This window comes from Grampus griseus, assembly GCF_964374135.1.
Source record: "Grampus griseus genome assembly, chromosome: 2".
In the NCBI taxonomy this organism is placed as follows: domain Eukaryota; kingdom Metazoa; phylum Chordata; class Mammalia; order Artiodactyla; family Delphinidae; genus Grampus; species Grampus griseus.
The window spans coordinates 86,613,711-86,639,668 of NC_139018.1; the positions used below are offsets into that span (position 1 = coordinate 86,613,711).

At 39.6% G+C, this 25,958-nt stretch overlaps 1 protein-coding gene across 1 annotated transcript in view; it reads left to right on the plus strand.

Annotated features, from left to right (window-relative positions):
- Positions 1 to 21: 21 nt before the first annotated feature.
- Positions 22 to 25,958, plus strand: part of TUBGCP4 (tubulin gamma complex component 4) — a 49,495-nt gene continuing 23,558 nt past the window's right edge. Inside the window, exons 1-9 of the mRNA XM_082647774.1 lie at positions 22 to 277; positions 9,879 to 10,007; positions 12,908 to 13,030; positions 13,398 to 13,451; positions 13,890 to 13,946; positions 16,344 to 16,423; positions 17,834 to 18,035; positions 20,736 to 20,901; positions 21,140 to 21,264. Coding sequence (XP_082503900.1) covers positions 200 to 277; positions 9,879 to 10,007; positions 12,908 to 13,030; positions 13,398 to 13,451; positions 13,890 to 13,946; positions 16,344 to 16,423; positions 17,834 to 18,035; positions 20,736 to 20,901; positions 21,140 to 21,264 — 1,014 coding nt within the window. The 5' untranslated portion in view covers positions 22 to 199. The remainder of the gene's footprint in view (positions 278 to 9,878; positions 10,008 to 12,907; positions 13,031 to 13,397; positions 13,452 to 13,889; positions 13,947 to 16,343; positions 16,424 to 17,833; positions 18,036 to 20,735; positions 20,902 to 21,139; positions 21,265 to 25,958) is intronic.

The following is a 25,958-nucleotide window of genomic DNA, read 5'->3' on the forward strand; positions in this document are numbered from 1 at the left end:
CCGGGACGCGGCGCGCCGACCCCTTCCCGGCTTCCCGTCAGCTCTCCTCAGCAGTAGTCTCGGCGGGTACAGTCAGGAGGAACTGCCCTTCCCGGGGTCCTGTGCGCGTGTAGTAGAGGGAGTGCTCGCCTCTTTGGTCGCCTGGTGAGGCTCTGGAGGAGGGTGCGACGGATATAGGGACTCGCGGTCCGCCGTGGGAATGATCCACGAACTGCTCTTGGCTCTGAGCGGGTACCCAGGGTCCATTTTCACCTGGAACAAGCGGAGTGGCCTGCAGGTACTGTCCGCCTCAGAGCGCGGGAACTAGCGAGAGCGGAATGGGTGGAGCGAGCTAGTGCCAAGGGGAGGAGTCTGAGGGACCGACAAGGCGGGGCTTGCAGGGCCCGAGGCGTGGGGGGCTTGTCCCTGGGCAGGTAACCGGAGGGCTCAGTAATTGTATGTGCTTTTTTTTTTTTTTTTTTTAGCGGTACGCGGGCCTCTCACTGTTGTGGCCTCTCCCGTTGCGGAGCATAGGCTCCGGACGCGCAGGCTCACGGGCCCAGCCGCTCCGCGGCATGTGGGATCTTCCCGGCCCGGGGCACGAACCCGTGTCCCCTGCATCGGCAGGCGGACTCTCAACCACTGCGCCACCAGGGAAGCCCTGTATGTGCTTTTAAACTGAGTTTTGAAAGCTAGTCCAAATACATAGTGCCTGACGCACAATAAGGGTTCAGCCAGTTCTGTTGGACGAAAAAGTGAGAGTGTTTCCCTTATTACACCTCGCCCGGGAAATTTCTGCACTAGGAGAATTTGGAGGGGGGCCTTCATGTAACCAGGAATGTGTGAGGGGGAAGGGCTATGTGCTATATGCTTTATCTCATTTAATCTTCACAACCACCTATCTCCATTTCAGAGATTAACTCCCGGTGTCAGGGATCACGTAGCGATTAGCAAACTTGGTCTTGAACCCAGTTTTTTTTTTTATATATAGGCTTTTTAATGATGGCCATTGTGACTGGTGTAAGTGGTATCTCACTGTAGTTTTGATTTGCATTTCTCTAATAAGTAGGGATGTTGAACATCTTTCCACATCTAAAGGGTATTTTAAAAATAATAGTGTCCTCTATGTATATATAGAGTTTATTGCTGTTATTACCATTGAAAATAATCTGCATTCGTTATTGGTGGTGGGATTGAAACAAAATACAAATCTGATATATTTTAAGATTTAGGAGTGATTTTAACCAGTTTACTTAGATTTAAAGATGAGAAAACTGAGGCAAAGTGAAGTTAAGTTACTTGTGAAAGTCAAAGATAGTAAGTGATGAAGTAGAAATTCAAATCCATGCCTGTTATTTTATTTTCTTATATTTTGACTGATGGGTTATTTAGATTTGTATTGTTTAATTTCCAAGTATTTGGAGGGGTTTTTCTAGATATCTTAATGATTTCTAATTTAACTGCATTATAGTCAGAGAACAAACTGTCAGATTTCAAATTTTCAGAATTTTGTTGAGCCTTATTTTTATCCTTGGTAATAATTCTTTTCTTGAGACCTACTTTGTCTGATAGTAACATAGCCAAACCTGACAGAAAAACAGATTTTTATGTTTACTGTATGGTATGTCATTTTCCTTCCTTTTACTTTCAAACTATGTCTTTTTTAAATTTTTATTTAATTTTTTTGTTGTTGTTGTTACTCACATCTCTCTGTTATTGGTCAAATCAGTCATACAGTCAACTGGGTCATTCCATCATTGGATGACTTGAATAATATGTATTTTTTTTATACAGCAGGTTCTTATTAGTCATCAATTTTATACACATCAGTGTATAAATGTCAATCCCAATCGCCCAGTTCATCACAACACCACCACCACCCTCCGCTGCTTTCCCCGCTTGGTGTCCATATGTTTGTTCTCTACATCTGTGTCTCAATTTCTGCTCTGCACACCAGTTCATCTGTACCATTTTTCTAGGTTCCACATATATGCGTTAATATACGATATTTGTTTTTCTGTTTCTGACTTACTTCAGTCTGTATGACAGTCTGTAGATCCATCCACGTCTCAACAAATGACCCAATTTCATTCCTTTTTATGGCTGAGTAATATTCCATTGTATATATGAACCACATCTTCTTTATCCATTCATCTGTCGATGGGCATTTAGGTTGCTTCCATGACCTGGCTATTGTAAATAGTGCTGCAATGAACATTGGGGTGCATGTGTCTTTTTGAATTATGGTTTTCTCTGGGCATATGCCCAGTAGTGGGATTGCTGGGTCATATGGTAATTCTATTTTTAGTTCTTTAAGGAACCTCCATACTGTTCTCCATAGTGGCTTTATCAATTTACATTCCCACCAACAGTGCAAGAGGGTTCCCTTTTCTCCACACCCTCTCCAGCATTTATTGTTTGTAGATTTTCTGATGATGCCCATTCTAACTGGTGTGAGGTGATAACCTCATTGTAGTTTTGATTTGCATTTCTCTGATAATTAGTGATGTTGAGCAGTTTTTCATGTGCTTCTTGGCCATCTGTATGTCTTCTTTGGAGAAATGTCTATTTAGGTCTTCTGCCCATTTTTGGATTGGGTTGTTTTTTTAATATTGAGCTGCATGAGCTGTTTATATATTTTGGAGATTAATCCTTTGTCCGTTGATTCGTTGGCAAATATTTTCTCCCATTCTGAGGGTTGTTTTTTCATCTTGTTTATGGTTTCCTTTGCTGTGCAAAAGCTTTGAAGTTTCATTAGGTCCCATTTGTTTATTTTTGTTTTTATTTCCATTACTCTAGGAGGTGGATCAAAAAAGATCTTGCTGTGATTTATGTCAAAGAGTGTTCTTCCCATGTTTTCCTCTAAGAGTTTTATAGTGTCCAGTCTTATATTTAGGTCTCTAATCCATTTTGAGTTTATTTTTGTGTATGGTGTTAGGGAGTGTTCTAATTTCATTCTTTTACATGTAGCTGTCCAGTTTTCCCAACACCACTTATTGAAGAGACTGTCTTTTCTCCATTGTATATCCTTGCTTCCTTTGTCATAGGTTAGTTGACCATAGGTGCGTGGTTTTATCTCTGGGCTTTCTATCTTGTTCCATTGATCTTGTTTCTGTTTTTGTGCCAGTACCATATTGTCTTGATTACTGTAGCTTTATAGTATAGTCTGAAGTCAGGGAGTCTGATTCCTCCAGCTCTGTTTTTTTCCCTCAAGACTGCTTTGGCTATTCGGGGTCTTTTGTGTCTCCATACAACTTTTAAGATTTTTTGTTCTAGTTCCATAAAAATGCCATTGGCAATTTGATAGGGATTGCATTGAATATGTAGATTGCTTTGGGTAGTATAGTCATTTTCACAATATAGATTCTTCCAATTCAAGGACATGCTATATCTCTCCATCTATTTGTATCATCTTTAATTTCTTTCATCAGTGTCGTATCGTTTTCTGCATACAGGTCTTTTGTCTCCCTAGGTAGGTTTATTCCTAGGTATTTTATTCTTTTTGTTGCAATGGTAAATGGGAGTGTTTCCTTAATTTCTCTTTCAGGTTTTTCATCATTAGTGTATAGGAATGCAAGAGATTTCTGTGCATTAATTTTGTATCCTGAAACTACCAAATTCATTGATTAGCTCTAGTAGTTTTCTGGTGGCATCTTTAGGATTCTCCATGTATAGTATCATGTCATCTGCAAACAGTGACAGTTTTACTTCTTTTCCAATTTGTATTCCTCTTATTTCTTTTTCTTCTCTGATTGCCATGGCTAGGACTTCCAAAACTATGTTGAATAATAGTGGTGAGAGTGGACATCCTTGTCTTGTTCCTGATCTTAGAGGAAATGCTTTCAGTTTTTCACCATTGAGAATGATGTTTGCTGTGAGCTTGTCATATATGGCCTTTATTATGTTGAGGTAGGTTCCCTCTGTGCCCACTTTCTGGAGAGTTTTTATTATAAATGGTGTTGAATTTTGTTAAGCTTTTAATACATCTGTTGAGATGATCATATGGTTTTTCTGCTTCAATTTGTTAACATGGTTTATCACATTGATTGATTTGCATATATTGAAGAATCCTTGTATCCCTGGGATAAATCCCACTTGATCATGGTGTATGATCCTTTTAATGTGTTGTTGGATTCTGTTTGCTAGTATTTTGTTGAGGATTTTTGCATCTATATTCATCAGTGATATTGGTTTGTAATTTTCTTTTTTTGTAGTATCTTTGTCTGGTTTTGGTATCAGGGTGATGGTGGCCTCATAGAATGAGTTTGGGAGTGTTCCTTCCTCTGCAGTTTTTTGGAAGAGTTTGAGAAGGATGGGTGTTAGCTCTTCTCTAAATGTTTGATAGAATTCACCTGTGAAGCCATCTGGTCCTGGACTTTTGTTTGTTGGAAGATTTTTAATCACAGTTTCAATTTCATTACTTGTGATTGGTCTGTTCATATTTTCTATTTCTTCCTTGTTCAGTCTTGGAATGTTATACCTTTCTAAGAATTTGTCCATTTCTTCCAGTTTGTCCACTTTATTGGCATACAGTTGTTTGTAGCAGTCTCTTAGGATACTTTGCATTTCTGCAGCGTCTGTTGTAACTTCTCCTTTTTCATTTCTAATTTTATTGATTTGAGTCCTCTCCCTCTTTTCCTTGATGAGTCTGGCTAATGGTTTATCAATTTTGTTTATCTTCTCAAAGAACCAGCTTTTAGTTTTATTGATCTTTGCTATTGTTTTCTTTGTTTCTATTTCATTTATTTCTGCTCAGACCTTTATGATTTCTTTCATTCTGCTAACTTTGGGTTTTGTTTTTTCTTCTTTCTCTAATTCTTTTAGGTGTAAGGTTAGATTGTTTATTTGAGATTTTTCTTGTTTCTTGAGGTAGGCTTGTATAGCTATAAACTTCCCTCTTAGAACTGCTTTTGCTGCATCCCATAGGTTTTGGATTGTCGTTTTTTCATTGTCATTTGTCTCTAGGTATTTTTTGATTTCCTGTTTGATTTCTTCAGTGACCTCTTGGTTATTTAGTAACGTATTGTTTAGCCTCCATGTGTTTGTGTTTTTTACGTTTTTTTCTCTGTAATTCATTTCTAATCTCATAGCATTGTGGTCAGAAAGGATGCTTGATATGATTTCAATTTTCTTAAATTTGCTGAGGCTTGATTTGTGACCCAAGATGTGATCTATCCTGGAGAATGTTCCGTGCGCACTTGAGAAGAAAGTCTAATCTGCTGTTTTTGGATGGAATGTCCTATAAATATCAATTAAATCTATCTGGTCTATTGTGTCATTTAAAGCTTCTGTTTCCTTTTGAACCCAGTTTTGTCTGGCTCCAGTATCTCAACCACTCTTTTCTACTCCTGCTTCCAGTAATATTATCTAATCATCTCCATAACTTAGTAACTTAGGTATTGTTGGCCCCAGTTTACAGATGAGCAAACTGAAGTTCAGAGAACTTTATGGTGGCTAGTCTTGATAAGGCAATATTTGAATCTAGCTCTGTCTGATCACAAAGTCATGCCTGTTCCTATGAGAATTGGTAGTATAGGCTGTAGAGGAGCAGAAAATATACATTCTTGGTCTATAAAACTTATAAATCAAACAGATTGCTTTTGTTATTGTTTCTTTTCTTCTGTAAAACTAGCACAATGCCAGGAATATAGGAGAAAAATATTCAGGAGGTAATTGTTTGTGCCTGACTGTCAGAAGTAAAAAGAGACGAAAGAATATGGGAACAATAGCTGCCTTCCTTTTTTTCTTATAAAATAGTCTCAATCGGATATTTTCCTCCTTAAGTTCTCAGCTTTACAGTTACTTCTCAGAAAAACCTTCTCTGACCACCTCTTTAAGTATACTCCTTATGCCATTATTTTCTATCACAGCAACTTGTTTATTTCCCTTATAGGACATCACAATTCATATTATTTATTGTTGTTACCTATGTTTAGTCTTTCTCTCACATAGATTGCCCATGGGGGCTAAGACCACAGTGGTCTTCTTCATAGATGTACCAGGAGCACCTAGTACAGTTTCTGCCACATACTAGGTATTAAGCTATTTGTGAAAGAAAAAAATTCCACCAAAATCAGCAAATATTGCATACTTTTTGCAGAACGGTGTTTTTCACATTTCGATAAAGGGAAAAATTGTCATGAATGCCCACTGTTGATAAAAATAAGTTTATTGTAATATTGAATATGTATACACATTAAGCTAAGTATAAACTCAAGCATATTGCTCTTTAACAACTGTAAAACCAGTTATTTTTACAAAGTAAATAAAACTACCAAACTTATCAATTCAAATTGACATTAATCTAATGCAGCTTCTCAGCATTGGCACTACTGACATTTTGGACTGGATAATGTGGGGGCCGTCCTGTGCACTGTAGGATGTTAAGCAGCATCCATGGCCTCTACTTGCTAGATGCCACTGGTATCCCGTGAGTTGTGCAACCAAAAATATCTTCAGACATTACCATGTCCCTTGGGGGCAAAATTGCCCCCACTGAGAACCACTGATCTAATGTAATATATACTGTTGTTTTGCTAAAACTAAATTGTCAGCATTGAGTTAAATGGTAGAATGACTTTTCTGCAGATCTGGCTCTCTGTTTTCTATTTTGACTTCAGTAACTCTAATGAAGAGAATGCCTGTTCATATAAGTAGGTTGTACCAAATGGTACCAATAACTTTAAGGTATCGTTTGTTGTTTCAGAGTAACCAGACCTGGAACTTTTCTAAAACTCTGTCAACAAACACTGCTCAAATGCCAATTTTTTTTTTTTTTTTTTTTGCTGTACGCGGGCCTCTCACTGTTGTGGCCTCTCCCGTTGCGGAGCACAGGCTCCGGACGCGCAGGCTCAGCGGCCATGGCTCACGGGCCCAGCCGCTCCGCGGCACGTGGGATCTTCCCGGACCGGGGCACGAACCCGTATCCCCTGCATCGGCAGGCGGACTCTCAACCACTGCGCCACCAGGGAAGCCCTCAAATGCCAATTTTAATAGGAGTATCACTTAATAACTGAGTAGAGCTGTCCTAATAATAAAAAATTGCTGACATGTATTGAGCACTTGCTATGTGCTTGGCACATGTGATTTACATGTATTAATTTATTTAATCCTCACAATTATCATCTTTATAGGTATGAAAACTGAGGCACAGAGGGGTATTGCTTGCCTAAGATTTCAAGCAAGTAAGAGGCAACTCAGGGATTCACACCTAGGCAGTCTGGCTCCAGAGATCAAGTTCTTAAGGACTATGTCATGCTACCTCTTAAGTTGTTAACTTGAAGATATGGTTAGCATTGTGTCATTAAAATCTACATTAAATGGATTCCTAATCAAATTATTGTGGAATCAGTAACAGAAAAATTCTTCTTTGCCTATTTATTACTACAGTTACTGTCACATAAAGATGGCTTCCACAAAATACAATATGAATGTGAAATATTCTGAGTTCCTTGGGAGTAGTAAATATGTCTGATTTTGTTCACTATTTAATCTTGGAATGTTAGCGCAGTGCCTGGGATAAGTACGTAGTCACTAAAAGTTGGTTGATTCTCCAAAGAAGATATACAGTGGGCAACAAGTGAAAAGATGATCAATATCACTAATCATTAGGGAAATGCAAATCAAAAGCACAATGAGAGGGGCTTCCCTAGTGGCGCAGTGGTTGAGAGTCCGCCTGCCGATGCAGGGGACACGGGTTCGTGCCCCGGTCCGGGAAGATCTCACATGCTGCGGAGCGGCTGGGCCCGTGAGCCATGGCCGCTGAGCCTGCGCGTCCGGAGCCTGTCCTCCGCAATGGGAAATGCCACAACAGTGAGAGACCCGCGTACCGCAAAAAAAAAAAAAAAAAGCACAATGAGATATCATTTTATACCCTTTAGGATGGTTATTACCAAAAAAACAGGAAATAACAAGTGTTGGTGAGGTTGTAGAGAAATTAGAACCCTTGTGTATTGCTGGTGGAAATGTAAAATGGTACAGTCCCTGTGGAAAACAATATGGTGACTCCTCCAAAAATTAAACACAGAATTACCAAATGATCCAGCAGTTTTATTCCTGGGTATATACCCAAAAGAAGTGAAAGCAGGGACTCAAATAGATATTTGTAAAGCCATGTTCATAGCAGCATTATTCACAATAGCCAAAAGGCAGAAGCAACTCAGATGTCCATACACAAATGAAGTGAATAAACAAAATGCGGCATGTACATACAATGGAATATTATTCAGCCTTAGAAAGGAGAGACATTCTAACACATGCTACAACATGGATGAACCTTGAAGACACTATGCTAAGTGAAATAAGCCAGTCACAAACGGATAAATATTGTAGAGTAGTCAAATTCATAGAGACAGAAATTAGAAGGGTACTTACCAGGGTGTGTGGGGGAAGGAACAATGGGGAGTCATCATTCAAGAGGTACAGAGTTTTAGTTTGGGAAGATGAAAAAGTTCTGGAGATGGATGGTGGTGATGGTTGCACAACAAAGCGAATGCACTTAATGCCACTAAACTGTACACTTGAATGGCTAAAATGGTAACTTTATGTATATTTTGCTATGACTTTTTTCTTAGTTGATTGAATGAATACATTCTCCCACTACTATTTTTCTGCTTGAACTGCTGTGAAATCTTTACATACCATACTAGGCTATCATTTGGCCATGATTTAAATTAAAAATACAAATGAAAATATGGACACTAAATTATATGTCCAGTTATAAGGTGCTTTTACAGATTATAATATGCTACGTTAATTTTACATTTTTATCAAAATGAAAACAAAATTTAAATTTTCATAGAGAATTTGTAAATCCTAAGAATATGTCTGAGAAACCTCTGGAATCTGCAGAACCAAGAGTGAGCAATATTGCTTAAGAGACTTTGTTGCAACCAGATCAAAAACCCCATATATCCTTATAGACCATCCCAGGAAGATTCCATAAGGAATAGGTAATATACTTAGCCATGAAAAAGAATGAAATCTTGCCATTTGTGACAACATGGATGGGCCTGGAGGATATTATGCTTAGTGAAATAAGTCAGACAGAGAAAGACAAATACTTTATGATTTCACTTATATGTGGAATTTAGAAAACAAAACAAACAGACAAACATATGCATAGACAGAAACAGATGCATAGATACAGAGAACAAATGGTGGTCGCCAGAAGGGAGAGGGATAGGGGGAGGGATGAAATAGGTGAAGGGTATTAAGAGGTACAAACTACCAGTTACAAAATAAACAAGTCACGGGCATGTAATGTACAGCACAGGAATATAGTCAGTCTTTTTTTTAAATAAATTTATTTATTTATTTATTTTGGGCTGCATTGGGTCATTGCTGCTGCGCGTGGGCTCAGTAGTTGTGGCTCGCGGGCTCTAGGGCACAGGCTCAGTAGTTGTGGCACACGGGCTTAGTTGCTCCGCAGCATGTGGGATCTTCCCAGACCAGGGATAGGACCTGTGTCCCCTGCATTAGCAGGCAGATTCTTAACCACTGTGCCACCAGGGAAGCCCCTAGTCAGTCTTTTATAATAACTTAGTATGGTTTGTAATCTGTAAAAATACTGGATCACTATGTTGTACACCTGAAACCAATATAATATTTATACTAAAATTAAAAAAAAAAAGCAGGTAGTAGTGGCTGCCTCTGTGGAGGTTGACTTATTTTTCATGTATACCATTTTGTACTGTTTAAATTCTTTACCATGCATTACTGCCTATTTCAATAAATAACTAAGTTGGGACTGGGGAACAACGTCTTTGTAGTGATTTGGAAATACTTTTGTTATCTAGAACTTACCAGTCTTAAATAGCCATCTTGCAAAGGGAGACAATCGTTCTAGTGAGCAGTGAGTAGCGGGCATCAGCGTTTTTAACATTATTCCTCTCCTGCAGGTGTCACAGGACTTCCCATTTCTCCATCCCAGTGAAACCAGTGTCCTGAATCGACTCTGCCGGCTGGGCACAGACTACATTCGTTTCACCGAGTTCATTGAACAGTACACGGGCCATGTGCAGCAGCAGGTAGGTTCCTGTTCTCAGGGAACGTACACCTCCAGTGCTCCTCACTGGAGCTATGTTAAGCTTTCAGTGAATCCATTGGTAATTCATGTGATGTAAGTGTCAAGAAGTTATGAATTTCTCATCACTGGAATTATTCAAGTGAAGGCAAGGTGACTGTACCTCAAACAAGGGGAAAATATACATGGGGACCAATTTAGGCAGATGGATGTAAGAGAAAGTATGCTTTGCCCAAGTTTTAAGAGACCTGAATTAAATCAGTTTGAGCTGGACCAGAGTTCCAGTCCCAGAGGTGAAAACACAAAGCATTATTTAAAATTCCTTTGCCACTTTGCTTCTAACTACCGTAGTTACATTGAGGCAGGCAACTAAAATCTTCAGGCTTCCTTTTTCTTATTTGTAAATAAGAGTTAAACTGGAGAAGGTTTTGGCATGTGGTAAGACTTAATAAATATTATTGATTAATATAAATTAATTGGAAGTCAGTGCTTTATAGTGTAGTGGCCAAAGATTTGTTTCCTGTCCATCACTTACTGGCCATAGACTGCTCAGCAGTAACCTGAGCCTCAGTTTCCTTACCTATAAAATGGGGATAGATAGTACCTATCTAATAGGGTTGTGGGGATTAAACAAGGTAATTCATGCGAAGTGCCTGGCATATAGTAGACACTCAAATTTTTTTTTTAAGAGAAATTTTAAAGTTCTTTTTTACTTTTAACAGTCTGCAATTCTGTCAGTGGTAAGTAAGAAGATTGCTGCATTGTGTGACTCTGATTCAATGATGACTATTTCCCAGTGGAAAGAATGATTCTGGTTGAAGAGAAAGGCAGAGACTTCTAGAAAGGAAAAGGAAGGATAGTTTTCTGAAACAATGCAGTCAGTACCACCTGGCCCCTGTTATATAAACTGGTTGTCAGGCCCTTGGTGGTAATCTATGGGACAAAGGAGTCAGAGAATAATGCCTTATATTTTCATCTCTGGGACAGGGATTCTGATTCAAACAGATTTTGTTGCAGAGAAAAGAATTTAAAATCTAATCAATGCCAGGGACTTCCCTGGTGGTGCAGTGGTTAAGAATCCGCCTGCCAAGGCAGGGGACATGGGTTCGAACCCTGGTCCAGGAAGATGCCACATGCCACAGAGCCTGTGAGCCACAACTGCTAAACCTGCGCTCTAGAGCCCGCGAGCCACAACTACTGAGCCCATGTGCCAGAACTACTGAAGCCTGCGTGCCTAGAGCCCATGCTCCACAGCAAGAGAAACCACCGCAATGAGAAGCCCATGCACTGCAACGAAGAGTAGCCCCTGCTCACCGCAACTAGAGAAAGCCCGCATGCAGCAAGACCCAATGCAGCCAAAAATAAATAAATAAATTTATATTTAAAAAAACCTAATCAGTGCCAGTTTGCTATGAAGTCATAATAATGAGAACACAATGATCCAAGTTGGAACCTGTATACATATTAATATAGATGAAAAGGGCTCTTTAAGTGTTTGTATATAACACTTAAAAAAACCCAAACCTGTCCTATATTCATGTGACTATGTGGATCTTATATGTGAATTCCTACTTTCCCAAATTCTAAAGATATTTGTAGTACCTTTTTCTTTTTTGAAAAGTAAAAGCAGTCTCATTTTTTCTTTCATTTTGTGATAAATGAAGACATTCAGTTCTCTGGAATGATACAACCAAAACAAAATCACCTGGTTGTAAGCCAATCTGGTCTATTTCACCCTATGCCTGTGCTATTCTTATTATAGCTGGGAACATTTATCTCCAGGAACTACTAGTATCCTCTGCAGCATCCTCTGGCTACAGTGTGCCTTATAACCTCTGAGCCCAAGCTTCCTACCACATTTGTTGCTGAATTCTGCTATGGTATCTACCACCACCAGAGCCTGACCATGCAAATCAGTACATAGCCAGAAAGGCTAGTCATCATGGCCTCTAGTCAACTGTTAACTGCAATTCCCCTGTGTAGAAAAAGAATGCTTTTACAAAGAAACTGCAGCTTTCTGGAAAGACAAACCATATTCGTTAATAGCCTCTTGGTGAGTGTCTTCTAACTCCCCACGTTGGCTATCAGGTTCGTGTTTTTGATGAATTGCCATCTAGGCAGGAGAAGGGTTGTTAGAAGGAGGACTGAGGTCATTTTATTTATTCAGTAAATAGTTACCATCTGTTCAAAGAACTGTGCTAGGAAATGAAATGCAAAGATGAACAAAGTATGGGCCCTTGCTTCATGAAGCTCTTGGTCTAGTGAGGGGACAGATAAACAAAAGTTCAGTTCCAGCACTAAACAGGGATGCTATGAAAGCAACAAAGGGGAGCTATTAATTCCCTAGGGAGGGTTAGAAAGGGCTTTTCAGGGAAGAGATGCTGGAGTTGGGTCCTGCAGGAAGAGTAGGTATTTGTCACAAACATGAGTTACAAGCAGACTACACTCATTCACAGGGGTGAGAGATAGAAACAAGGCACATTCAGGGAACTGCTGAGTAATTTGTAAATGAAGATGTGAAGTTGGAAGCAGTTAAAGATAATTTTAGAGAGAGAGTAAGGGCCAGAAGTTGTATACCATGTAGAGGAGTTTAGATATTATTCTGGGGCAAGGGGAAACCACCAAAGGGATTTAAGCTAGAAGTTATAAGGTTAGAATTGAGTTGTTGGAAAACCTCTAGTGACAGTATGGAGTAATACCTGGTTGTTTGTAACATCTGAGCCACTTGGAAAATGAAAACATTATCACATTTTAAAAGGTCTCTTCAGTCAGGTTTTCCTCTCATTGAAGCACTGCTTTGATAGGGAATTATTTAAACAAAAAAATGCCATTAATAAAGGATAATGTCTTCCTTGGGTTTCAGGGTCTGAGCTGAAAAGTTGACTTCTCTTTGTTTGATTTCAGGATCACCATCCATCTCAGCAGGGCCAAGGTGGGTCACATGGAATCTACCTAAGGGCCTTCTGCACGGGGCTGGATTCAGTTTTGCAGCCTTATCGCCAAGCACTGCTTGATTTGGAACAAGAGGTGAGAAGAAATACGGGAGGGAACACCTCTGGGACAGCAGATGAGGACATGTTCCTGATTTGTAATGCCCTTTGATATGGTCAGGTGGTTAAGAATGAGCTATTTTCTGCGTGGCTGTGATTGCCCAAGCCATGATCAAACTGGCAAGTGGATCACGGCAAAGGTTCCTGAGTGAGTTTGGAAGAGCCCTAGCTTTGGTTTTGTTATCACCTGAAAATCAACATTAATAATCTTCTATAAATGATCAATTCTCAATACCCTAAAATGAACCCTAAGCCTACTCTCACATTCGCTTCCGGTTTTCATAGAAGAAATAGATTGAAGATATTTTATATGGAGCCATAATCAGAGTGTTTTTTTGTTGCAGTTCCTGGCTGACCCCCATCTCTCCATATCACATGTCAATTACTCCTTAGATCAGGTATGCCCAGATAACAAAATGCTTTGGAATCTGTTGATATCATTAGAATAATCTAACTTAAAATATTATTTTTGAGAACTTTTTTCCTTCTGGATTCAGAGCCCAGCATTTGATATTTTGTATGCTTTCCTAGATCAGAACTGTTTGAAAAGTTCCAAATTTAGTGAAAACTTACTGTGTGATGTTAATGCTCTAGATTGGCCTCAGTATTAGCAATTATGCTAGCCTCAAACATAGAAACTGCTTCTGTCTGCCATTCTCTTTCTATCTGCAGCCAACCCCTGTAGCAAATTGCCTTAGGATACTGGATCTTGGCTGTTCTGTGGTATTGCCATCTTTATGTTAAGTGGGACTATTTAAAAACAAAGGCATTTTGTGAGTTAATTTTTTTTCCTTGTATTTGATTATATACCATCCTAATTATTCTCTCCTTTGCAGTTCCAGCTCCTTTTCCCCTCTGTGATGGTTGTAGTAGAACAAATTAAAAGTCAAAAGGTGAGAATTTTCCTTTTTCCTTTTGCTCTGGTAAGCACCAAGGAAATACTCGTAATTCTTAGTTAAATATGCCTATTCTTATCACAAGTTTTTATTATATGCATTGAAAAGTTAGGGTCTCCAGTGTCCAGAGAATGTCTTTTCTGGGTAGAATTAATAATTCTGAGATGCTTTGAGATTTTACATTAGAAGAAGTATCTGCTGGTTCATAATTGGATCAAAAAGGACAGATGGATTAAATATGTTTAGTTCATTCACATTCTTAAGCTGTTATATTTGTGCCTTAGCTTATTAAGAGTGTTCATTTGAATATAACTAGTTAACTAGTCAGTTTGCCAGGTTGCTACTTCATTTTTTTGCTGTATAAGAAACTTACCCTCTGCTGCATTCATTCTGTGCTAGCAGAGCCAGCAGGGGAGGTGCTGTTTGACCCTGCGAAGCCCTCATCAAATAACATCGAGCTTTTATTGTGCACTTGTTGCATACCAGGCACTCTGCTAAATGCTTTACATACATTATCACAGTCAATCCTCTAAAAAATCAAATAGGTTAAGGAATGTGCTTAGGGTCACACAGATGGTAGTAAATGGTACAACTAGGATGTAAACCCAGGGCTGTGTGACTCCAAAGACTATGCTCTTAACCACTCTACTAAACCATCTCCCAAAATTGGAGGGGAACTTCTAGGTAAGTGGGGTTAGTGTAAGGGTCCATACATGCCGGCACATCTCAGTTGACTTTGAGCTTCCGTTGGCCAAAGGAAGGAGAGTGGTAAATGAGTAGAGGGATTGCAGATGGGTGAACCTTCCTGCCGAGGAGGTTGTAGGAAGCTGAGTGCTAAGGCTTTAAAAATTGAGGTTGTGGGTGAGAATGGGGGAGTGCGAACAGGCACAGGGGATCCTTTTAGAGTGATGGAAATGTTATAAAACTGGATTACGGTGATGGTTGCACAATGCTGTAAATTTACTAAAAGTTGTTGAAAGTACCCTTAAAATAGGTGAATTTATTGTATATAACTTATACCTCAATAAAGCAGTTAAAAAAAAAAAGCAGAGGCAAAAGGACATTGAAAAAGGAAGCAGATTTTTAGAAAAGTGTATACCTTGTAAGTAGTCTGGATTAGGCCTTAATCTGAAATAAGAGCTTTCTTTACCTCTTTTCTTGGAATTTCAACTCTAAATGATTCTGGTTTTTCCAGTGCAGTAGTGCAGTAGTTCTCAAACTTCATTGTGCCGTAGAATCACCTGGAGCAGATTGTTAAAACCAGATCGCTGGGCCCTACCCCAGAGATTCTGATTCAGTAGGTCTGGAGTGAGGCCCAAGAATTTGCATTTCTTACAAGTTTCCAGGTGATGCAGATGCTGCTGGGGGATGGGGTGGGATGGGGAGGGGCAGGGAGGTGGAGGGTCCATACTTCGACAACAACTATTGTGATGTTGTGATTTATAATAAGAAATATAGATTTGGTCTTCGTCCCGTTTCTGGCACAGAGCTTCTAAAACTCAGAATTTCCTAAGTAATAAGAGCAATAAAGGTGACTTGATATTCATAACAAACCCCTTTCTACCACACCTGAGTTTGTTAATGAGGTGATTTTGGGAAAGCACTTAATATGGGGCTGGTTGCCAGGGGAAACACCCACGTGATCGGAGGGTTGGAACTTTCAGTCCCACCATTCCCACCTGACCTCTGGGGAGAGAGGAGGGCAGAGAGCTAGAAATTGAGTTCAGTCACCAATGGCCAGTGATTTAATTAATCCTGCCTGTGTAATGAAGGCTCCATAAAAACCAAAAAGGACGGGGTTTGGAGAGCTTCCAGATTGGTGAGCCAGAGTGCCTCTGTGTGACACTATGCCGGGCAGGAGCTCCTTTGTTCGGGACCTCGCCCTGTGTAGCCTTTTCATCTGGGTGTTGACTCGTATCCTTTAGTATCCTTCATAATAAATAGGTAATCTAGTGAATAAGTGGGTTTCCTGAGTTCTGTGAGCTGCTCTAGCAAATTAGTGGAATCCAGGGAGGGGGAACCTCTGATCTATTAATCAGCCAGTTGGAAGCACAGGGAACAACCTGAACTTGTGATTGGCGTCGGAAATGGAGGGCAGTCTTGTGGGACTGAGCCCTTAACCTGTGGAATCTGATGCTATCTCTGGGTGGATAGTATCAGAATTGAGTTGGATTGTAGGACACCCAAGCTGGTGTCAGAGGATTGCTTGGTAGTGTGGGGAAACCCCCCATACATTGGCATTGGAGTCAGAATCAGAACTATACAAAAATCTTATGAGAAAGTTCATCCCCATTCTCTGCAGATTGTGCCCTCTGGATTGAATATAGAATATGAGATTGTGCTACATGAACTATTAAAATGGAATTCAGCTTGACAAGGCTGTATTTTCCACAGATTCATGGTTGTCAAATCCTGGAAACAGTGTACAAACACAGCTGTGGAGGTTTGCCTCCTGTTCGCAGTGCACTAGAAAAGTAAGTCACGGCTTCATTGGGGTTGGGAGGCGGAGTGGGTGGTCAGGTGACTTGATTTTGCACAAGTTTTATTTTCAGGTCATCTCAGGTTTCCTTCTGGGGAAAGTTATGACCAGGATGGAAAAGCCCCATGAGCAAAGGAGCCCATGTAATCCTTACGGTGGCTCAGAAATTGCAAAAAGGGGGTTTTAATAAAGTGTTGAGTATCGAAGCAAGGCTCTAGATGACCTTGAGGCAGTCCTTTTTCATTTTTGGATCTCATTATCCTTGGAGAATTTCCACTACATGTGCTGGATTATGCTTAGCTATGTCTAAACATGTGTATTTTGAGTAGCTTTATAATCTTATAATGCCACTCTTAAAAATTTTATCCTAACAAAATTATTCAAAAGAAGAAAATAACCATATGCACAATCATTATTCACTGCAATGTTGTCTACTATATTAAGAAATTTTTAAAAAAAATTAGAAAATTACCAGCAGCAGAAGCTGATTAAAGATATATTCACTTGATAGACTATAATGCAATTAAAATTACAAATACTATAACATGTAAAAATATTTTTATAATACTATCTGAAAAAAAGGATACAAAATTTTATGTTACAACTGTATTAAATGTGGAGTATGATCAAAGACTGCCTGTAGAATGTTCCACAATCTGGATTTTTCTGATTATTTCCTCATGATTAGATTCAGGTTGAACATTTTTGGCAAGAATACTACATAGGTCATATTATTTCCTGTTACAGCATATCAGAAAGCACAAAAAGTAAGTTTGTCCCATTACTGGTGTTAAGTTTCATCACTTGGTTTAGGTGTTTTCCACCAGATCACTCTGTTTTAGAGGGACGTTTTCCCCTTTGTCATTAATATGTTACCTGAGATGTGATCCCTTGAGACCATGTGAATCTATCCCATTCTCCAGCAACCTTTCTGCATTTTGTTTCAGTCTCTGGATTTTGTTGGATAATACTTTTTCAGGTATATCAGCTTCTCACATACTGAATCTACTTTCCTTATGTGATTCCAACAAAAATAAAAACTAATTTAATACTGTGTTAGCCAAAAAGAGACTCCTGTAAGTCCATTTAATTTTAAAAGGAATCATCCATTTTGAAACTTACTTTACTCAAAAAGAGGAAAAAAAATGTGCTTCTTCTAAAAGACTATCAGAACATTTACTGAACATTTCAGACTTTAGTACACTGGCTACAAGTTTGGAAATTTAACCACTTAGTTCATCCGCAGACATTTAAGTTAAAATAGCACAATTATTTTTAGCTTAATTGGTCATTTCCCTTCTGCTGACCAAACCCTCAGGCCTCTGTTTATCCTGTAGCAGTTTAAAGCATGGGTTTAGTGTCCTCTTAGTGGACTTCTAAGGCTCTTGCTTTCCTCTCCACTCAGAATCCTGGCCGTGTGTCATGGGGTCATGTATAAGCAGCTCTCAGCCTGGATGCTACATGGACTCCTCTTGGACCAGCACGAAGAGTTCTTTATCAAACAGGGTCCATCTTCTGGTAATGTCAGTGCCCAACCAGAAGAGGATGAGGAGGATCTGGGCATTGGGGGACTGACAGGAAAACAACTGAGAGAACTCCAGGACTTGGTGAGAGCCCAACCAGAAGCCTAACCTGCTCCTGCCAGGAGTTGGAAAAGTCTACAGCTAGATGACCTTTTGGTGACTTGCCCCTGCCCCCAGCCCCCAGCTCATCATAGCCTGGGTACCTTCCATAAATTCTTTAGATGTAAACACTTGGCTTTATCTTAGCTTAATACTTAATGCCTAACAATGTGAGACTATAAAATAGAAAATATATTTGTGAGATTCCTTTTGTTTCCCCTCTTCCTGGTATACGCGTTTAAGAGAATAAGTCTTGTCTCTTCAGGTAGTCTTGTAGGTACCCAGAGCTTTTACATGCAGTTTAGAGTTTTGATTAGACTCCCCAAAGTCCTGTATTGTTCTTATCCATTCATCCATTCATTTATCCTGTTACAACATTTTATTGAATGCCTGTTACATGCCAGGTACTGTTCCACATGCCACAACTGCATAAACAAATAAAATGTAGTAGTCCCTGTCCTTAAAGAGCTTATAGTTTAGTGGAAGATATATTACCGTGTACTAAGTGCTCTGGAAAGAGTAAGTATGGGTATCCTGGGAACATGGTCTTAGAGTAACTAGAGAAGGCTTTTCAGTGGAATGTATGTCTAAATTGCAAAGAGTTTGGGAGGAGGACTTCCCTCACGGTCCAGTGGTTAAAACTCCAAGCTTCCACTGCAGGGGGTGCGGGTTTGATCCCTGGTCGGGGAACTAAGATCCCACATGCTGCACGGTCAAAAAGAAAAAAAAAAATTCCAAGCATAGGAAAGGACTGTGTAAAGTATACAGAGGCCATGAAGGACATGGCTCATTTGGGGAACCATTAGTGATCCAGTTGAGAGAGTCAAGTAAATAAAGGCTGAGATGTAGAGTGTAAGGGACAGTGGGGGGGCGGGTGTGGGAAGTGGCAGTCAATGAAGCTTTTGAGATGAGCAGAGGCAAGATCATGAAAGCCCTTGTAAACAATGGGAAGGAATTTAGACTTGAGCCTGAAGAGAGCTGGGAACCGTGAAGAATTTTAGGCAAGAGGTTAACCTACCTCTGTATGTTAGATCAGACTTTATGGTAGATCACTCTAGAAACTGTGTGGGGAATCGTTTTTTTAAAAATTAAGATTAGCAGCAGGTAGTTCAGTTAGGAGAATGTTGGGGACATTAGCTGAAAAATAATGGTGGCCTACACCAAGGGTGGGAACAGTAAACATGGTGAAGAATAAAGAGGCTTGAGAGATATTAAGGAGCTGGAACAGGTAGGTCGTGGTGATTGATTGGCTATGGGTCCAGAGGGAAGAATCAAGGATGATACCCAAGTCTCTGCCTTTAGTAGTGGGCGAGTGGTGATGATAAGGAACATGGATTGCTGGTGTCAGGGGAAAGAAGATGGGTCTAACTTTGGACACATTGAGTTTGAGGTACTTGTAGGAAATGACCAGTGGGCTGAGCCTAGAGCTCATGAGAGTAATCTAGTTTAAAGTCTTAGGAGTCATCGGCATACAGAAGTTTTTAATTTGGGGTTCACGAGTGGCGTCAGAGAGTCTGTGAAGTGTACGGTTATATATTTTTCTGGAAGGTCCGTAGCTTTTATAATTGCAGAGTCCTGTGATGCAGAAAGATTAAAAATATCTCTTATGATGATCAGTTCAGCCTTAGAAGAAGATGTGATTGTCTAGGAAGAGTGTTGAGAGCCAGAGGAGAAGAGGGTCTAGGATAGTGCCCCGAGGCACACTAGCACCCAAGCCCAAAACTAAAAGGGTGAATAGCAGAGATCAAAGTCAGGAGTATGGAGCCTAAAGTTCCAGTTGGAGCTGGATAAGGGTCAACTCAAAAGCAAGTCAGGGAACAGAAGGGGCCTGAGTGATTGGGTGGTGAGTGGGCTAGATCAGTGGTTCTCAAACTGGAGAGTGCCTCAGAATCACCTGGAGAGCTAGTTAAAACACGGACTGCTGGGCCTACCCCCCAGGTTTTCTGTAAATCTGGGAAGGGGCTTGAAAATTTGCATTTCTAACAAGCTCCCAAGTGAGGCCAATGGTGCTGGTCCAGGAGCCAGGCTTTGAGAACCACTTGGCTAAATGAGTCAGGCTTGTGTAAAGAGCTGGGCAGAGCAGGCATATGCACAAGATAATAAATCGTAGACATGTAGATCTGGAAAAAAACAAAGATCAATTATTCCATGGTACAAGTAAGGAGACTGGGTTCCAGACCTACTGCACAGGTTTTTTTTGTTTGTTTCTTTGTTTGTTTGTTTTTTGCGGTACGCGGGCCTCTCACTGCTGTGGCCTCTCCTGTTGCAGAGCACAGGCTCCAGACGCGCAGGCTCAGCGGCCATGGCTCACGGGCCCAGGCGCTCCGCGGCATGTGGGATCTTCCCAGACCGGAGCATGAACCCGTGTCCCCTGCATCGGCAGGCGGGCTCTCAACCACTGCGCCACCAGGGAAGCCCCTGCACAAGTTTTTACACAGTAGCCAAGGCAGAGGGCTAAAATCCTAATGTTAATGAAACCACTGCTATTTCTACCATGCTATCTTGCTGCCTAAAAATGGAATACATTTCTCTAGCACCAGTAATGTAACAATTATGCAACTTCATATTTAAAGTCCCTGCTTCTAGAAAATGTAAATCACGGGTTGGGAGACCTGCCAGATGTTTCCTTGCTTTCCCTTTCTCACTTCCTACGACATCTCTGATACGGATTATTTCTTTGACCAGCGCCTGATAGAAGAAGAGAACATGCTGGCACCATCTCTAAAGCAGTTTTCTCTGCGAGTGGAGATTCTGCCGTCCTACATTCCAGTGAGGGTTGCTGAAAAAATCCTGTTTGTTGGAGAATCTGTCCAGATGTTCGAGAATCAAAATGTAAACCTGACTAGGAAAGGTAGGAATCTCCTTGCCCAACTGTACCCCATCCTCAAAGGCTTATTTGATGCTGTGTGGCCCCAAAGTCTGCCTGGGCAGGGTGGGTGGTTACTGACCTTTATGTTCTGAGATTTCAGCACAGCTGTGAGTGACATGCTTAACTGAGAGGCAGGTGAAATAGCTGTGGCACTGGGATGAGAAACCCTTGCCTGTGCAGGTTCCCTGTCTTCCTTTGACAGTGCCTTCCCGTTTTGCAGGATCCATTTTGAAAAACCAGGAGGACACTTTTGCTGCAGAGCTGCATCGTCTCAAGCAGCAACCCCTCTTCAGCCTGGTAGACTTTGAGCAAGTGGTGGATCGTATACGTAGTACTGTGGCTGAGGTTTGTCTTTCTTAGTTTATTTTCTTCAGAAGAAAATAGGTTAGTTCCCCCAAAATGGAGTACTTGACTTTTGTTTCTTCTTCATGTGATTAGAACTTAGCTTGGAGGGAATTGAGAGAGTTGAAGGGCAGGAAGTAGAAAATAAAAGCATTCTCTCTGTTTTTAATAATAGAACTGCCTTAGCCTTTTCCCACCTGACAGGAGTTTGATTGTTAGCTAGTTAGTTAATTAGTTGAATAAAGGGAGGTCTTGGTTTCATTTCAGACTGTCAGCATTTTGAGTCTGTCTGTATAGTTGGCAATGACTTCAGGAAATCAACTGATTCTGACTAAATTTAGTGCCTTACTTATATTTTAGAATGGCTTTATTATATATCCCTTAATTTATGGATATGATAATTTTAGGAAGGCAGAACAAGTAATATTTTTCCATTCTTATAAATGAAAATAATTCTCAGAAAGCTAACTTCTCTGATGTCACATAGTGAGTAACAAAGGTGGGCTCAGAAACAAGTCTTTGACTCCTAGTTCAGTGTTTTTAAGTGAATTGTGCTTCATCCACCAACTTAAATTGTGACCAGTAATTTTTCAAATGGGCATATGTTCTGTGGCGTATAATAAGATTTGATGCACAGGTGTGTGATAATGTGAAATGAGATCTTTTGTTAGTTGTGTTAACTTATTAGTGGTTTTCAACTCTGGCTATGCATAGAATGACGTGGGGAAATCTGAAAACATGCACTTGCACCAAATCCTTACCTCCAGACTTTCTGACTCATAGGTCAGGAGGGAGTCAGTACTGGTAGGTACTTGTATTTACACCAGCCAATCAACAAACCTCTGCAGGTGATTTTGAAGCACAGGGGCACTAGGGTCAGTGTCTAAAATTGCTAAGATTAGTGTCGGATATACTCATGTTGGAAGCACAGTAATCTATCATGAATATGATTTCCTTTTCTGGTCACTATCTCAAAAATTCCAAGGCACTGGAGACAGAGCTGTGATGTAGACATAGAATATTAGATCTTGAGGTGACCTTGAAGTATCACTTGATTTGATTCCTTATGGGAAAGTAAATATCTAAACTACCCAGAATACATATTTCTGTCCATTCAGACTTTCAAGACACTGCCTCTCCATCTATAGCCAAGGCAGCTGTTGTCTAGGGGACTGGTGCCTTCACTCCCTTTCATCTTACTGACTTGATTTCTCTTCTGTTATCATTTTTGTGGTAACTCTTTAGGAAATATAGTTAATGGAGGAAAGTAAAATTTTATTAAATGAATAACATAGAATTTCAAAATTGTTTCCTTGGGAAATTTTGAAACACACATGTTGCTCAAAATTATATTTCCAGTTTGTAAAAATGATAGACAAAGAATTGAAGCTCAGACTCTTGGAAGCTAATACTTTGACAGCTATAATTGTAACAATAATAACAGCTTAAAGTAATAAAAAGAGAGTGTACCAGGGAGGAAAAGGGAACAGTGTCTTGCAAATACATATCGTACTCACCCCCTTTTGGATCTCTTTCTCTCCTTTTTCATTTTTTAAAAAGGTATACATACCGTATGAATCTTTATATAAGGTTTAAAAACAAGCAGCGCTTATCTGGTGTTAGATGTCAGGATAGCATTTGCCTTTGGTAGGTGGAAAGGACATGGGTGGGCCTTTCAGGATGCTGGTTATACAGGTGTGTTCATTTTGTGAGAATTCTTCAAGCTGTAAGCTTACAGTTGGTGCACTTTTCTGTATGTATTTTAGTACTTCAACAAAAATATTTAAAAAATTAATTGCTAGATACATAATAGGTTTTTTTTTGTTAATTTTATCTCTAGTTGGTTACTACTTATATAGAAAAATTGTGGTATTAATTTTTGTGGGTTAATCTTATACCTGGCAACTTATTGAAGTCTTTTTTTTTTTTTAGTTTTAATGGTTTGTCTGTTAATTCTATTGATTTTCCTCACTAATGATCATATCATTTGCAATTATTGAAAGTTTTACAATTTTCCTTCCAATTTTTCAACTTTTGCTTCTTTTTTTTCTTACAGCCTTAACTAGGATCTCTAGTACGGCATTCAACAGCTGGGTTGATAGTTGATATAAGCTATGTTAAACAATAGAGGTGATAATAGGCATCCTTGATTTGTTGACTCTTAAAGATAATGCATCTAAAGTTTCTCTGTTACTTTAGTGTTTGCTGTAGGCTTTGGCACATGAGTTTATCAAGTTTAAAAAAATTACCTTCTCTTCCTAGTTTGCTGTGAGTTTTTATAATAAATAGATGTTGAATTTTATCACTGCTTATTCTATATCAGTTAAGGTGCAGTTTTTTTGTTTTGTTTTTTTTTTGCGGTACACAGGCCTCTCACTGTTGTGGCCTCTCCCATTGCGGAGCACAGGCTCCGGACGCGCAGGCTCAGCAGCCATGGCTCACGGGCCCAGCCGCTCCGCGGCATGTGGGATCTTCCCGGACCGGGGCATGAACCCGCATCCCCTGCATCGGCAGGCGGACTCCCAACCACTGCGCCACCAGGGAAGCCCTAAGGTGCAGTTTTTTGCTCTGAGTTCTTTTTCTCCTTCAGTCTATTCATAAGGTAAATTCCTGTTTAGATTTTCAGATGTTGAATCTTCTGAGATAAACCATACTTGAGCGTGATGTTTTATTTTTTAATGTACTGTTGGATTTAGTTAGCCAAAACGTGTTTGGAATTTTTTTATCTACATTTACTAGTGAAATAGACTATACTTTTCTCTTCCTGTATTGTTCTTATGTGGTTGTGGAATAAAGATTATATAAGCCTTATAAAATGAGCTTGGTGTCTATCACTGTTTTCCTGTTTTTTAGAACAGTTAATGTAAGACAAGAATTTTTACTGAAAGTTTGATTGAACTAACCTGAAAAATTATGTAAGTTAGGTTTTTTTAGGAGAGGAAATCTTCACTGATTCAATATATTTAAAACCTATTAATCTATTTAAGACATTCATTTCTTCTTGTAGCACTTTTGGTATTTTCTACTTTTCAAGGAACTTACCCATTTCATCTAAATTTATTTGGGACTTCCCTGGTGGTCCAGTGGTTAAGACACCATGCTTCCACTGCAGGGGGCACGGGTTCAATTCCTGGTCAGAGAACTAAGATCCCACATGCCGTGCACTGTGGCCAAAAAATTAAAAAAAAAAAAAAAATGACAGCCACTGTAACAGGTGTGAGGTGATATCTCATTGTGGTTTTGATTTGCATTTCCCTGATAGTTGGTGATGTTGAGCATCTTTTCATGTTCCTGTTGGCCATTTGGATGTCTTCTTTGGAAAAAAGCCTATTTAGTACCTCTGCCCATTTTTCAACAGGATTGTTTGGGGGTTTTGGTTGTTGTTATTGAGTTGAATGAGTTCTTTCTGTGTTTTGGATTTTAACCCCTTATCAAATATATGATTTGCATATATTTTCTCCCATTCTGTAGGTTGCCTTTTCATTTTGTTGATTGTTTCTTTTGCTGTGCAGAAGCTTTTAAGTTTGATATAGTCCCACTTTGTGTTTTCTTTTTCTTTTGTTGTTTGTGTTTTTGGTGTCACATCCAAAAAAAATCATTGCCAAGACCACTGTTTTCTATTTTTTAATATTTATTTATTTATTTGGCTGCACCAGGTCTTAGTTGCAGCATGCAGGATCTTTTTTTAGTTGCAGCATGCGGGCTCTTAGTTGGAGCCTGCCAGATCTAGTTCCCCGACCAGGGATTGAACCTGGGCCCCCTGCATTGGAAGTGTGGAGTCTTAACCACTGGACCACCAGGGAAGTCCCGCCAAGACCAATGTTGAAGAACTTCTTCCTTACATTTTCCTCTAGGAGTTCTTCTGCTGTCAGGTCTTATGTTTACGTCTTTGATCTATTTCAAGTTAATTTTTGTGCATGGTGTGACACAAGGGTCCAATTTCATTTTTCTGTATGTGCTTATCCAGTTTTCCCAGCACCATTTGTTGAAAAGAGACTATCCTTTGCCCTTGGGTGTTCTTGGCTCCCTTGTCAGATATTAATTGACTATATAAGCGGGGCTTTGATTCTAAGTTTTCTGTTCCATTGCTCTATGTCTTTTCCTGCCAGTTCCATACTGTTTTATTTTTTTATATTGGAGTATATTTGATTTACAGTGTTGTGTCAGTTTCAGATATACAGCAGAGTGATTTAGTTATACATACATCTGTTCTTTTTCAGATTCTTCTCCCATGTAGGTTATTACAGAGTACTGAGTAAAGTTCCCTGTGCTATCCAGTAGGTCCTTGTTGATTATCTATTTTATATATAGTATTGTGTATATGTTAATCTCAACCTCCTAATTTATCCCTACCCCCCACCTTTCCCCTTCGGTAACCATAGGTTTGTTTTCTAAGTCTGTGAGTCTATTTCTGTTTTATAAGTAAGTTCTTTTGTATCATTTTTTTTAGATGCCACATATAATTGATATCATATGATATTTGTCTTTTCTCTGTCTGACTTACTTCTTAGTATGATAATCTCTAGGTCCATCCATGTTGCTGCAAATGGCATTATTTCATTCTCTTTTTATGGCTGAGTAATATTGCATTGTATATATGGACCACATCTTCTTTCATCATTCATCTGTAGATGGACATTTATGTTGCTTCCACGTCTTGGCTATTGTAAATAACGTTGCTATGAACATTGGGGTGC